Source organism: Leucopleurus acutus (genome assembly GCF_964270905.1).
Source record: "Leucopleurus acutus genome assembly, chromosome: 2".
NCBI classification, from domain to species: Eukaryota; Metazoa; Chordata; class Mammalia; order Artiodactyla; family Delphinidae; genus Leucopleurus; species Leucopleurus acutus.
Window position 1 is genome coordinate 28390666 of NC_139143.1, and position 15002 is coordinate 28405667.

Consider the following 15002-nt stretch of genomic DNA (forward strand, 5'->3'; position numbering starts at 1 on the left):
TAGAAGTCTGACAGAGAAGAAGAACGATTAACTATCATGATCAAGCTAAATTCCAAAACTTCTAAGATTAAATAACCATAGGAACTATGTTAACATTACATTCTCAGTTCTATAATGACAATATTCTAAATGGGCATTAAAAGAATGGTTACTATTCTTCAATATTAAGCAATTTTTTATCATAAAAGTGTTTCATCTCTTGGGATTTTTCCAGATATCACACATGTATAAATGATTTGTTTTCTTTCTTTCATTTTTTCCTTTCTCTCTTTCTCCTTCTTTCTTCTCTTTATCTTTCATTGTTTAAAAAGGAAGTTGGTAAACCATTTGGAACATTATCATAACAAAATGTTTTTAACCAAGTTTGATTTTAACAGAACTAGAGGCATCTTAACACTAACCCAAAACTTTGGGAGGTTCACCAACCTCTAGAATATTTTTTTTTCTCCAAATGCAGGCTGTTCAAGTGGTGCTTTTCTCCATCTGTTATCATACCGTGCTCAGAATTACATTGTCATATTTAATGTAAAAGGGATCAGTCCCCTTTCATAGTTTAAATTCAACATATTACTATGATTAGAAGACCAGTGTTTTTCTAATTTATGAATAAACCAGATTCTATAAACTTACATGTGTATTTAGACAAAGTTCTCTCTAAAAACTGAAAAACTCTAAGAATTGAACAAACCCAAAGCCTTGATCTGAAAACTGAAAAATTGTACTAAAACTCAAAGGGAAAAGGAACCCATTTATATAGTAATGTGACTTACCTACAATTTCAGTTTAAATTTTTCTCTGTGTATATTTATGTATGTGTGTGTGTGTTTTCAATACAACAAATTGCCCAATGTTTACTACCAAAAATGTCTTACTGTAATTTAGGGCTGAGCTACATGTTTACTAAAGTTTTATGACAATGATGATCACATCACAATATCTCATGATGGAAGCAATGTAATTTGAAATCACGATAGTGTAAGCATGGTTATAGTAATGGTTTAAACATGAACAGTGTTAATCAATTTCATCTCTAAATTTTACACCTCCTTAGGACTCAGGTTGCTTATTTTGTATCAGTTCCATCTTAGTTTGCATCTTAGAATGTCTTTTACTTTGTCTCTTTCACCACTGACAGTATCTGATTATTTTCCTAAATATATTCCTCAGATACTTCAGTTCAACATTTTTATTAGACACAGAATTAACAGGAGAGGTAGTGTAGTGGTAGAAGAAATATGTCATTTTGCTTATATTGATAGAGAATCACCTAAATATTTGAGCATTGTAGATGAAAGGTTTTGTAATATATCAGTAATTCCCTGCCACACTTATCATTCACATGTCTGGGTGTTTTGCTTACCACATCTCCACTTTTCTTAATATGCCTGAAAACTGTGCGTTAATTGAATGACTAAGACTTAACTCTAACAACTGTTTGGAAGCCTGTGGCAAAAATCAGTGGAATGAAATTGGTGCTATGGTGCATAATGGGATTAGGCAGTACCTGGTGAGGTGCAGTTGGTGCTCAGATTTGCCCAGCAGTTCTGTCAGTTTCAGGCACTCCTCTCTGGCCCGGGTTGCCTTCTGCTGCTCCTGTTCCAAGTGCTGCTTGCTTTCACTCAGTTCTAAACTCAATTTCTCTATTTCCTTAGGTAGAGAGAAGAGGGAAAAAGCATCCTATAAAATATATGCACTTGAATTCAAAATTATCTCATTTTTATTTTTGCCATGAATTTTAATGTGATGAAAAATTATTAGAAAATTTAGGCTAGCTTCCATTTTATGACAAAGGGAACTAACACAGCCCAAACTGCATATTAGTGAGGATTTTTCAGATCGTGAGATTCAGCCTAATTTTAAAAATGGAATGATTAAATGAGAATAGTCAAAATGGATAATCTGCACTTTGAATCTAAGGCTCAGTCCCTTTAAAAAATAATACGAACTTAAAAAGTCACTATTTTTAAAATACAACATTTCTGTTTGTGAGATTAGATCAGACATGTGCAGTGATTTACATCAAATATGAGACTCTTTTTTTTAAAAGATACATTTATGGTTTCATTTGGATGTTTTGAAAACCAAATTAGATCGTAAAATAATTTAAGATATCTTTTAGAAATATGTGAGGTGTAAAAGAAGGCATCATTATGATGCACAATATTATTTAGAAAACAATAATTTAGGAAAAAAATAAAGCATGAGAACCTTCAAGTGTTTTGAATGTATGACATTTCTGAGCTAAAATAATATTGCATTATAATTGCATTTTAAAAAGGCAACAAAAGCACTCTAAGATTAATAAACATCTAAAATTTATGGTAGTTTATTCTTTGGTCTCAGTATAAAATTATCCTTTTTTTACTGAAACTCAAATATTTCAAAGCAAAAATATGTTACATAGAACATAGTTTAAATAATTTATACATTAAAGTACAAATATTTATTTATTATGGAACATCCATAATTTAAAAAAAAAGAAAATAGAAGAGATAAATATTCAGACTCTTAAAACAAGAAAAACAAAAAAGGGGAAAGTAAAGGGTTGAAACGTTTTCAAATTCAGCAGAAAGCAAGAAGTAATTTTAATACACAAAAATGCAATCTACTCTTGGAAAACAAAACCATGTCTAAGTAGAGTTTTAAACTTGGTATTTAAGTACATTCTAATTTCCTCATGTCGTTACTCAACATTCTGAACAATCTACAACTATATTTAATATATCAGGCAGGATAAACTAAATAATTTATTTTTCTACATTTATTACACTACAAATATTCAGTTTATCCCCATCAAAACTGTACATAACCAACAATATAATAAAACAACTTACTATAAGTTATTTATTTTAAAAAATCCTAAGTAATAATGAGTATATTGCTTTCATTCAGAGTAGATTTTCTATATCTTTCAGATTAGGATACTAAGTGAAACTGATTTGTTTAAAATATTTTTAACTGTTAAAGTTATATCAATATATTTCCATTCATAACTAAACATAAATAAAGAGATGGAAAAATATAACAGAAAAGTCTCCTAAATTTTGTCTAACATTTATGAAATTAACAAAAAAGCAAAGAAATATAGAATGGGAATTATACATTAATTTTAAAATTTCAAAAATTCATTCATTCATTTTTTTACACAGTGCTATATGCAAGAATCTATACTAAATATTATGGTGGACTCAGAGAGTTTCCATCTCTACACTCAGGACTTAACAATCCAGTTGAGTAAATGAGACATAAACACACAAAAAGACTATCAAAATACAAAGCATATAAAAAACAACAAATGAGATTTAGAGAAAATCTGTGCTTCAGTAGGCCAGATTAGGGATATACTAGCATGGGCAAGAAAAGTGGGAAAGAAGGTAAGGCCACATAAACTCATACAATGATAGATTAGACCAATTATGAAACATCTTGAATTCTAGATTTATAAAGCTGTATTTTTCTTATAGAGAATGAGGAAAAAATGGTTTAAACAGGTATGCAATATGAGAGCAGAGCTTCAAAAAACTGGATCAATGTGTATGATCATTAAGATAGTAGAGACTGGCAGTAGGGAGACCACAAAAAGACAGGTGCAATACTCCAAACATGAGAAGCAGAGATACTTAAAACAGAAGTATAAAGAGAATATGATGAGTATATGTAAATATCAATAAAAGGAGAGCTATCAGGAGAAAACAAAGAATTTTGAATTGAGAGGATACAAAAAAATGACAGAAATAGAAAATGTATAAAATTCCAAACTTTCTTCAAAAGAAAAGGTACAAGGACTTCCCTGGTGGTGCAGTGGTTAGGAGTCCGCCTGTGAATGTAGTGGACACAGGTTCGAGCCCTGGTCCTGGGGATCCCACATGCCGCAGAGCAACTAAGCCTGTGCGCCACAACTCCTGAGCCTGCACTCTAGAGCCCACAAGCCACAACTACTGAGCCCGCGTGCCACAACTACTAAAGCCAGAGCGTCTAGAGCCCGTGCTCCGCAACAAGAGAAGCCACTGCAATGAGAAGCCCGCACACCACAACAAAGAGTAGCTCCCACTCTCTGCAATTAGAGAAAGCCTGCGCACAGCAACAAAGATCCAATGCAGCCAAAAATAAAATAAATTTAATTAATTAAAATAAAAAAGAAAATGTGCAACAAGTTTTATAAGTATTTTCCAACAACAACAACGTATGTAACCTTACATTGGTAATTAGGTTTTAAGCATAAAGTAGCTGCTTTCTTAATCTCATGTAATAAAAAGTCAGAGGTCACACTGAAAGTCAGTCAAACACAGAGATAAAGAACATGGGCCCAAGAGTCAAAACAAATCAGGGTTTCAGACACAGCTCTGGCACTTTCCAGCTCTGTGACCTTGGACAAGTGACACAACTCTTATCAGTTTCTTCAGTCTAAAATGGGAGTAATAACTCTAGCAACCTCCTAAAACTACTGTGAAGATAAAATGAGATGATGAGTACTTAGCAGAGTGCCTAGCATATAGTAAGAGCTGAAAAAAAGACAGCTAGTATCATTACTACTGATTTTTCTCTGTCTTTCAAGAAGAGCAAAAATATAAGTAGAAGAAGAAGACCTGCCTAAGGATATATAGTTATCACTGAGGACTAAAGAGTTCTTGATTTAGTTCAATAAAATTTCCAGATAAAGTCCTATTTTGGAGAAAATTGAATAAAACTTTATTATAATTTCAAAATGCAAAAAGCATTTTTGCTAGGAAGATGGAAAATTACTGCCTGCTTCTGATTATCTGTGCCAGAGAAACAGCTTATTGGTGCAGATAATCAAAATCAACAAATAATCTAACCAGCTGGACCAGGGCTCAACACTTACTCCCTGAGTCAGGAAAATCTGCCATGGCACCAACTCCAACAGTTAGAAGAGGAATCTCTTGCCAGAAATGCCATACTCCCACTGGCAGGGTAACCCTTTGCCTCACCCAACTAGGTCAAGGCTGCTTCCTTGGCTGTACGTAGTGGTTCAGGGATTAAAGACCAACAACAGTCGTAGGCCAATTGTACACTACTCTCAAAGTACACTATTAACCTGCAATGTACAATGCAGCTTGATATGGCCATCTTTTGGCTAACCAGGCAAAGACGAGTCCAGATAGCTTTACACTGTACCAAAAGATACACTTCAAGTCATGAATGTAACCACAGGAATAACTAAAAGCAGAAACTGTTAAAAGTGGCTACCTCAGGAGAATAGTACCAAGGATAGGATGTGGAGAAAGGGAGACTCATTACTGTTCATTTATAATCTGCAATGTACCAAATTTTCTTATTAATCATGGTAAACTTTATTATAATTATTTAGATTTAGATTTTCTTATCAAAGTAATGTGCCTAATTTAAGTCAGATAGTACACCCATCTCCAAGCCTAATCCTCAATGGCATACAGTATCCACCCTTGATATTTATCTTCATACTTTTAAGTAACAGACTTATAATGCTATCCCTTGATTTTGCTACATTAGACATCATCTACTGACTTCCTATATTAAAAAAGGTAGTGATTTAGCTCTCTTATACCACCCAATATACCTACCTCATCCTCCCATATAACAATTTTGGTTAAATCATTAGTCAGTAGTTCATTCACATTATAATGATTATAGAAATATTATTCACTACTGAGATAAGCATTATTCTGCTTAAATTAATTTTCTTGTAAAACATTTTATTATTAATGTAGAATTAATTGCTTGCTTTTTAATAGTTATTTTTCTAGGTAAGTAACATTTTTCCCCAAATGTTCAAACAGGTCACTCAAATACCCATCAATAAAATTTTTTCAAATAATGAAACATATCAGATAAATCATCAGTTCTGTTAAATTATTTTCCTAGATATATCCTTCTTGGTGACTTACGTCTGGCCTGGTTGGTCTCTGTCTTGGGTTAAGCCTTACCCATGTTCCTATTAGAGTTTCCTGTTTTCTGGGTTTTAAGTCATCCTGTTTTACAGTTTACTCGCTTTTTTGGTTGAAATACATTCTCCAGGTAACTTTCACAAGAAATGTTACATGAATAATACATTTTCAAAAAGTATCTGTATGCCTGAAAATGCTGTTGTTCTATGCATACACTTGATAATTTGGCTAGGTATGAATATCTATGCTGAAATTAATTTTCATTCAGGATTTTTAAGGGATTACTCCACTGTCTTCAAGATTGTAATATTACAATTTAAAAGCCCTATGCCATTCTGATTCCTAATACTTGGTCTATGATTTGTTTTTTTGTTTCTGAAAGCTTTTATAATAATTTTTTTCCCTGGAATTTTAAAATTTTACAATGTTAGACTTTGGGATGGGCCTTTTTTCATGCATTGTGCTAGGTTTTCAGTAGGCCCTTTTCAATCTGGAGGTTTGTTTTCTTTAGTTTGAAGAAATTTTCTTGTACTATTATTTTAAAATATTTTGATGCTATATATTTTAATAATTCCTCTTCCTGGAACTCCTGGACATTGGTTTTTGGCTCTGTTGAATTGATCATCTAATTTTCTTATTTATTTTCTGTATTTGTTTTCTGATTCTAACTTCTGAGATAGTCCCTTGACTTCATGTTCCAAAAATTCTACTGAATTTAAGAAAAAAATTTTAGCACAGTTTTCATTTCCATGAGCTATTTCTTTTTTTCATTGTTTTTATATAGCATGCTATTTTTATCTTATTAATATAATATTGTATGTCTCCATTAAAATATTGAAGTATTTTAAATGTTCTCCTCTGCTAATATTGCCTCAGTTTCCTTTTTTGCTATTTATGTGTTTTAGACACTCTATTATGTAAGAGGCTTTCTTCAAATACATAGTGATACTTGGCTGTCTTTTCATATTTGAGAATGAAGTACTTAAGAAAAGTTTGGATGAAATGATTTTTGGGTAATGTAATAGTTTAGATTATTCTTCAGCAAATATTCACTTCTATCACCCTCCCACTGGGATTGGAATACGCTATCTCTCCCCAGTGACTTTGGGCTTAGCCATGTGATTTCACTTGGCCAATGGAATTTTCATGTCTATAATGAAAGCAGAAGTCATAAATATGTTTATGTGGTTTGACTTTGTCTTTATATTCTGGTGATTCTCCATGAGAAAAGCATGCCCTGGATAGCTGCTGCCCCTTTTGCCTGGACCACACAATAAATACATGTGGATCAGAACCAAACCCAAACCATAGCTAAGACAACCCACAACCCACAACCTGAAGCAGAGCCACCCAGTCAAATGCAGCACAACAGATCAAATGATATTCCAGCTGACCTGAAGGTTGGTGAACATGAGCATAAATGATTGCTATTGTAAACCATGAGCTCCTTCAATATAAAATAGTTGACAAACCACTCTAAAGGAACAAAAAGTGCTACAACTGTATATCATCTTAGAATGTATTTCATTTTTGAAACAACTGCATGAAGCATATAGGGCAGGTATCCTTGTTTTTCCAAATAAGAAACTGAGGGTCAAAAACATTGAATGATTGTCCAAAGAAGTAAATCTAAGTCTTGAACCAGATGTACTGACATTGCTCCTCCATACCATACCATAAATTAGACAATAGCTTTTAATCTTTTTTCTTTTCTTCTCTTTTTAACCAAGATCCATAGTAACAAACCCATTTCACATCACAATTTAGAAACATGCACACTCTCCCACATACATGTATAAATGTAACATTTCATAAAACAATATTAATCCTCATTATATGTGAAGCACTCAGACATTTCCTATTCCTTCTTACTTTATTCCACGTTTAAAAAAAAAAAAAAACTTTTGGTTTCACCCCATAAAATCGACTTCATGATCCTACAATTTAAAAAGTAGGGAAGGAGCCAAGATGGTGGAGGAGTAGGAGGACATGGAGTTCACCTCTCCCCACAGATGCGTCAGGAAGTGGAACAGGGCTTCCCTGGTGGCGCAGTGGTTGAGAGTCCGCCTGCCGATGCAGGGCACACGGGTTCGTGCCCCGGTCCGGGAGGATCCCACATGCCGCGGAGTGGCTGGGCCCGTGAGCCATGGCCGCTGAGCCTGCGCGTCCGGAGCCTGTGCTCCGCAACAGGAGAGGCCGCAGCAGTGAGAGGCCCGTGTACCGCAAAAAAAAAAAAAAAAAGAAGTGGAACAGTTCTCACACAGCACTGGCTGAACACTAGCAGAGGCCCTCAGACGCCTAAAAGGACAAGAAAGACCCCTGTGTAACTGGGTAGGACAAAAGAAAACAGAAGGGAAAAAGAAGAGGAGAGGAAGAGGGACAGCTCCCTGGCGGGGGGGGGGGGGGGGTGCTGAAGGAGAGGAGAGGTTCTTGCATCTGGGGGAGCCCCCTCACTGGCGGGGAGATCAGTTGGGACAGAAGGGGAGCATCGGGGGCTATTAGAGGAGAGCACAGCAACTGGTCAGTGGCAGGCAGGACAGAGTGAGACCTACACAGATGGTCCGTGCCCCAGCCTGAGATGTGTGTTCGCTGGTGCAGACAGGGCCTGGAAGCTGGAATGTGGGGTTTGCAAAGCAAACCCAGGAAGACGACTGCTGTAGGAGACAGCCTAAGGTAACAGGAGTGAGGCAATCTATGGCCGTCAGGGTTTCCTCCGCAAGCATTCCATTTGCGGATTGAAGCTAAGCACCGTTGTTGAGTGACACGCAAGGGGCGGGGCCGCCATTGCAGCCTCTCACCCCATGCGCCGGCTCCCTGGGCACTAGGAAGGGCTCCCACCCATGGTTACCTGCGACACGAAGCACCCTGTCCCCCCCCGAGGTCATCTCTCTTGCGCACGTGGCCACAGGCTTCCCCACGCATCCGTCCCTACCAGAGCTCCCCCCACCCAAGAGGCTGCAGCCTTCTCCTCTGCTCTCTGTCCCCACCACAGTGGGCACTCTCACGACTCTGGCCACTGCCGCCTCTGTTGCCCCTCCTCGCCGGGGCGGACTCGTGTGCTCCAGGACAGTCCCGGGAGCAGACCTCTATGGGGCTGGAACCATAGCCAGGCCCCAAGGGCCGTGCAACTAAGGAAGAAAAGCTAAAATCTCTCCTCCCCGTTGCACAAACCATGAATTGACACCGCCCCCACTGGCTTTGTAAACTCAGTGCCTACAGAACATCTGAACGGACATCCAGTGCTTCTGCAACCATGACGGGTCTAACTTTAGCAGCTGTAAACTTTGTGGGCACAAACACATGGGGGTTGGGCCAGGCCAGAGTCTGAGCTGCTCCCATAGCATCCACAGCAGGTCCAGATTCATGATTACTGCAGTCCTGGGACCTGACTTCAGTGGATCTATGCTGGTGGCCTGGTGAAAACAACGTCTGAGAGACACCAAGGGCCAATTGCCGGCACACCCACAGTTAAAGAGGGGCCGAGAGCAGTGTCAAAAACAGTGCAATCTGAGAGATCACACAACGGGTGAAAGGCAACACAACAGAGCACAGCCACAGGTGAACAGGTCCAGAGAAGGAATACTCAGTGGCTTCCTTCCCAGTGAGAGTGCTCCAAACCTGCCTACCTCACACCGCAGATCAGAAACACAGCTAAGAAACAGATCTGGGGGCCTCTACTGTAACAACTAGGGAGCAGACCCCACGTCTGACAGGGCAGTGACAACCACAAAGCAAAGGGGAGGACCTGCTCAATATCCAGTGCAAGCTCTGGTCACCGCAACATCAGTCATACCTCCTGTAAAAGGGATAATGGCCAGCATACACTGAGGAAAGAGGTGGCAGATATGTATACTAAAAATAATCCTCACAAGAAAAAAGCTACTATACGCAAATAAAATGGACAACCTAGAAGAAATGGACAAATTCCTAGAAAGGTACAACCTTCCAAGACTGAACAAGGAAGAAACAGAAAATATGAACAGACTAATCACAACTACTGAAATTGAAACTGTGATAAAAAACTTCCAACAAACAAAAGTCCAGGATTAGATGGCTTCACAGGCAAATTCTGTCAAACATTTAGTGAAAAGTTAACACTTATCCTTCTCAAACTATTCCAAAAAATTGCAGAGGAATGAACACTCCCAAGCTCATTCTACAAGGCCACCATCACCTTGATATGAAAACTAGACAAGATATCACAGAAGAAGAAAATTATAGGCCAATACCACTGCTGCACATAGACGTAAACATCCTCAACAAAATACTAGCACTCCAAATCCAACAACACATTAAAAGGATCATACACCATGATCAAGTGGGATTTATCCCAGGGATGCAAGGATTCTTCAATATATGTAAATAAATCAATGTAATACACCACATTAACAAACTGAAGAACAAAAACCATATGATCATCTCAATAGATTCAGAAAAAGCTTTTGACAAAATTCAGCACACATTTATGATAAAAATTCTCCAGAAAGTGGGCATAGAGGAAACCTACTTAGACATAATAAAGGCCATATATGACAAACCCACAGCAAATATCATTCTCAATGGTGAAAAACTGAAAGCATTTCCTCTAAGATCAGGAACAAGACAAGGATGTCCACTCTCACCACTTTCATTCAACATAGTTTTGGAAGTCCTAGCCACGGCAATCAGTGAAGAAAAAGAAATCCCAATTGGAAAAGAAGAAGTAAAACTGTCAGTGTTTGCAGATGACATGATACTATACATAGAAAATCCTAAAGATGCTACCAGAAAACTACTAGAGCTTGTCAATGAATTTGGTAAGGTTTCAGGATACAAAATGAATACACAGAAATCTCTTGCATTTCTATACACTAATAATGAAAGATCAGAAAGAGAAATTAAGGAAACAATCCCATTTACCATCACATCAAAAAGCATAAAATAGCTAGGAATAAACCTACTTAAGGAGTCAAAAGACTCAGAAAACTATAAGATACTGATGAAACTATAAGATACATTGTCAAAATGACTATACTACCCAAAGTAATCTACAGATTCAATGCAATCCCTATCAAATTACCAATAGCATTTTTCACAAAAGTAGAACAAAAATCTTTACAATTTGTATGGAAACACAAAAGACCCTGAATAGCCAAAGCAATCCTGAGAAAGAAAAATGGAACTGGAGGAATCAGGCTCCCTGACTTCAGACTATACTACGAAGCTACAGTCATCAAAACAGTATGGTACCGGCCCAAAAACAGAAATATAGATCAAGGGAAAAGGACAGAAAGCCTAGAGATAAACTCACACACCTATGGTCACCTAATCTATGACAAAGGAGGCAAGAATATACAATGGAGAAAAGACAGTCTCTTCAATAAGTGGTGCTGGTAAAACTTGACAACTACATGTAAAAGAATGAAATTAGAACACTGCCTAGCACCATACACAAAAATAAACTCAAAATGAATTAAAGACCTAAATGTAAGACTGGATACTATAAAACTCTTAGAGGAAATCATAGGCCGAACACTCTCTGATATAAATCGCAGAAAGATCTTTTTTGATCCACCTCCAAGAGTAATGAAAATAAAAACAAAAATAAAGCAATGGGACCTAATTAAACTTAAAAGCTTTTGCACAGCAAAGGAAACCATAAACAAAATGAAAAGACAGCCCACAGAATGGGAGAAAATATTTGCAAATGAAGTGACTGATAAGAGATTAATCTCCAAAATATGCAAATAGCTCATGCAGCTCAATATCAAAAATAATAATAATAATAAAGCCAAACAACCCAATCAACATATGGGCGGAAGATCTAAATAGACATTCCTAGAAAGAAGACATACAGTTGGCCAAAAAGCAGATGAAAAGATGCTCAAGATCACAAATTATTAGAGAAATGCAAATCAAAACTACAATGAGGTATTACCTCACACTGGTCAGAGTAGCCATCATCAAAAAATCTACAAACAATAAATGCTGGAGAGGGTGTGGAGAAAAGGGAACCCTCATGCACTGTTGGTGGGAATGTAAATTGGTACAGCCACTATGGAGAACAGTATGGAGCTTCCTTAAAAAAATAAAAATAGAGCTACCAAATGATCTAGCAATCCCATTCCTGGGCATATATCCAGAGAAAACTGTAAATTCAAAAGGATACATGCACCCTAATGTTCACTGCAGCACTATTTACAATAGCCAGGACATGGAAGCAACCTAAATGTCCATCGACAGAGGAATGGATAAAGAAGATGCAGTATATATATACAATGGAATATTACTCATCCATAAAAAAGAATGAAATAACGCCATCTGTAGTGACATGGATGGACCTAGAGACTGTCACACTGAATGAAGTAAGTCAGACAGACAAATATCATATGATATCGCTTATATGTGGAATCTAAAAAAAGCATACAAATGAACTTAACTACAAAACAAAAATAGAGTTACAGATAAAGAAAACAAACTTATGCTTACCAGGGGTTAAGTAGGGGAGGAACAAATTGGGAGATTGGGATTGACATCTACACACTACTATATATAAAATAGAAAACTAATAAGGACCTACTGTAGAGCCCAGAAAACTCTACTCAACACTCTGTGATGTCCTATATGGGAAAAGAATCTAAAAAGAGTGGATATATGTGTATGTATAACTGATTCACTTTGCTGTACACCTGAAACTAACACAACACTGTAAATCAACTATACTCTAATAAAAATTAAAAAAAAAAAAGGAATAGAGTCACAGATGTAGAAAACAAACTAATGGTTACCAAGGTGGAAGGGGGGAGGGATAAATTGGGAGATTGGGATTGACATATATACACTACTATATATATAAAATAGGTAACTAATAAGAACCTACTGTAGAGCACAGAGAACTCTACTCAGTACACTGTAATGTCTTATATGGGAAAAGAATCTAACTGGATATATGTATAGATATAACTGATTCACTTTGCTGTACAGCAGAAACTAACACAACATTGTAAATCAACTATACCCCAATAAAAATTAATTTAAAAATATAAAACAAAAGTAGGGTATATTTCTGATTATAAACTATATATATATACTTTTATTTACATCTTTTTAAATAGAATTTATTTTTCTTGAGAAGTTTCAGGTTTATAAAACAATTGAGCAGAAAGTTCAGAAATTTCCCATAAATCCATCTCTCCCTCCCGCATAAAGTTTCCCATTAATAACATTTTGCTTTAGTGTGATACATTTATTACAATTGATGAAGCAATATTGATACATTATTATTAACTAAAGCCTATAGTTTCTATGAAGGTTCACTTTTTGTATTTCTTTGACTTTTGACAAATGCATACTGCCATGTATCCATCATTACAGTATTATATAGGATAGTTTCAGTGCCCTACAAATCATCTGTGCTTCAACCCTTCTTCCTTTCCCTTAACCCCCTGGCAACCACTGGTCTCTTACTGTCTCTATAGTTTTGCCTTTTTCCAGAATGTCATGTAGATGGAATCATACTGTAACATAGTCTTTTCAGACTGCCTTCTTTCATTTGGCAATACACATTTCAGTTTTCTCTGTCTTTTTGTACCTTGATAGCTCATTTCTTTTTATCTCTGAATAATATTTTATTGTATGGATGTGATATAGTTTGTTTAACCATTTACCTACATCTTGGTAGCTTCCAATTTTAAGCCAATAATAAATAAATCTGCTGTAAACGATCTGTATATAGGTGTTTGTGTGGACATAAGTTTGTAACTTATTTGGATGAATACCTAGGACTACAGTTCCCAGTTTGTATGGTAAGACTATGTTTAGCTCTATAAGAAATTGCCAAACTGTTTTCTAAAATGGTTGTACCATTTTGCATTCCCACCACTAGTGGGTGAGAGTTCCTATTGCTCTACAATCTGGCTAGCATTTGATGTTCTTAATGTTTTGGAATTTATCAGAAATGTATTTTGCAATTTTTTTCTTCAGTCTATGATTTGTCTTTCATACTCTTAGTATCATTTGCAGAGTAAAAGAAAAACTATATATTTTATATAAATTAAATAGAATGAAATAAAAAATTTCATTAAGATAAGTTCTATTATATACTTCTCCTGATTTCCTGAGAAAAAAAATCTTAAGAAGTGAATGCAAAACCCATTTAAAAAATTTTATGTCATCTTAATCCTGAAGGATAACCTTACTTGGAAAGAAAAGGTAGCATACAGGAACTATTTTAATCCAATGGTAGTGATTTATCCCTGCTACTAAACATTATGTGACTTAAAAATCATTTAATAATCATTAATACAGGGTAATTTATTTGTATACATAAGAAGAAAATGAGGAGAAAAGAAGAAAATACTACAGAACAGTAGGAAGGCTGGAACCCTTCCTTGCATAGTGAGAAAGAAGAACCTGTTGTTTTGAAGCTGAGAAAATTTGACAATATGAATTTATCACTCAGAACCCAATGGATGAATTCATAGAATATATTCAGAAAAGTAAATTGGCATATGATATTGAAAAATAAAACATAACAATCTATCACTTGGGAGATAAACAATAGTTTCTATCAAGTTCTGTGTGGGTAAAAAATATGTACTCATTAGAAATTGAGCATTCACCCCCTGACACTTTTATTAACTCCTAGATATTAAGAATGATTTTATCAAATCATTAATAAGGTTTTGTCTGGAGCTACGCTAGCTACCTGTGGCTATTTAAATTTAATTTAATTAAAATAGAGAATGTAGTTGCTCAGTTGCATTAATCACAAAAGCGCTCAACAGCCACATATGGATCATGGCTGCCATATCAGACAGTGCAGGTGTAAAATAACTCATCATCACAGAAAATTCTACTTGATAACACTGGTCTAGAATATAGCCAAATTTATTTCTAAGATTCACTCTCAAAACTAGACTCTTGGAAAACCAGCCTAGGTAAATACAAAGATATTATTAGTAGTAAGAAAGTCATTTTAGAAATGGACAAAATGGCTGTCCTCTTTACTGTAGTAGATGTAGACGTGTAAGCAGCTCCTTTGCCCCTTTTCTGTTTGTTCATTTCTGTTTTCCTCCAGTCTTGATCATAAAGACGAGATTACCAGGCAACATTTAATCTAGTTCCTGATTTTTGCTT

General features: G+C 36.0%; 1 protein-coding gene across 8 annotated transcripts in view; it reads right to left on the bottom strand.

Annotated features, from left to right (window-relative positions):
- Positions 1-15002, bottom strand: part of SDCCAG8 (SHH signaling and ciliogenesis regulator SDCCAG8) — a gene marked incomplete at its 3' end in the record, with an annotated part of 251152 nt that overhangs the window by 117245 nt on the left and 118905 nt on the right. For all 8 annotated transcript variants that reach the window (XM_082834464.1, XM_082834462.1, XM_082834463.1 and 5 more), the window contains one exon: positions 1505-1647. In XM_082834464.1, the coding sequence (XP_082690590.1) occupies positions 1505-1647 (143 nt within the window). The remainder of the gene's footprint in view (positions 1-1504; positions 1648-15002) is intronic.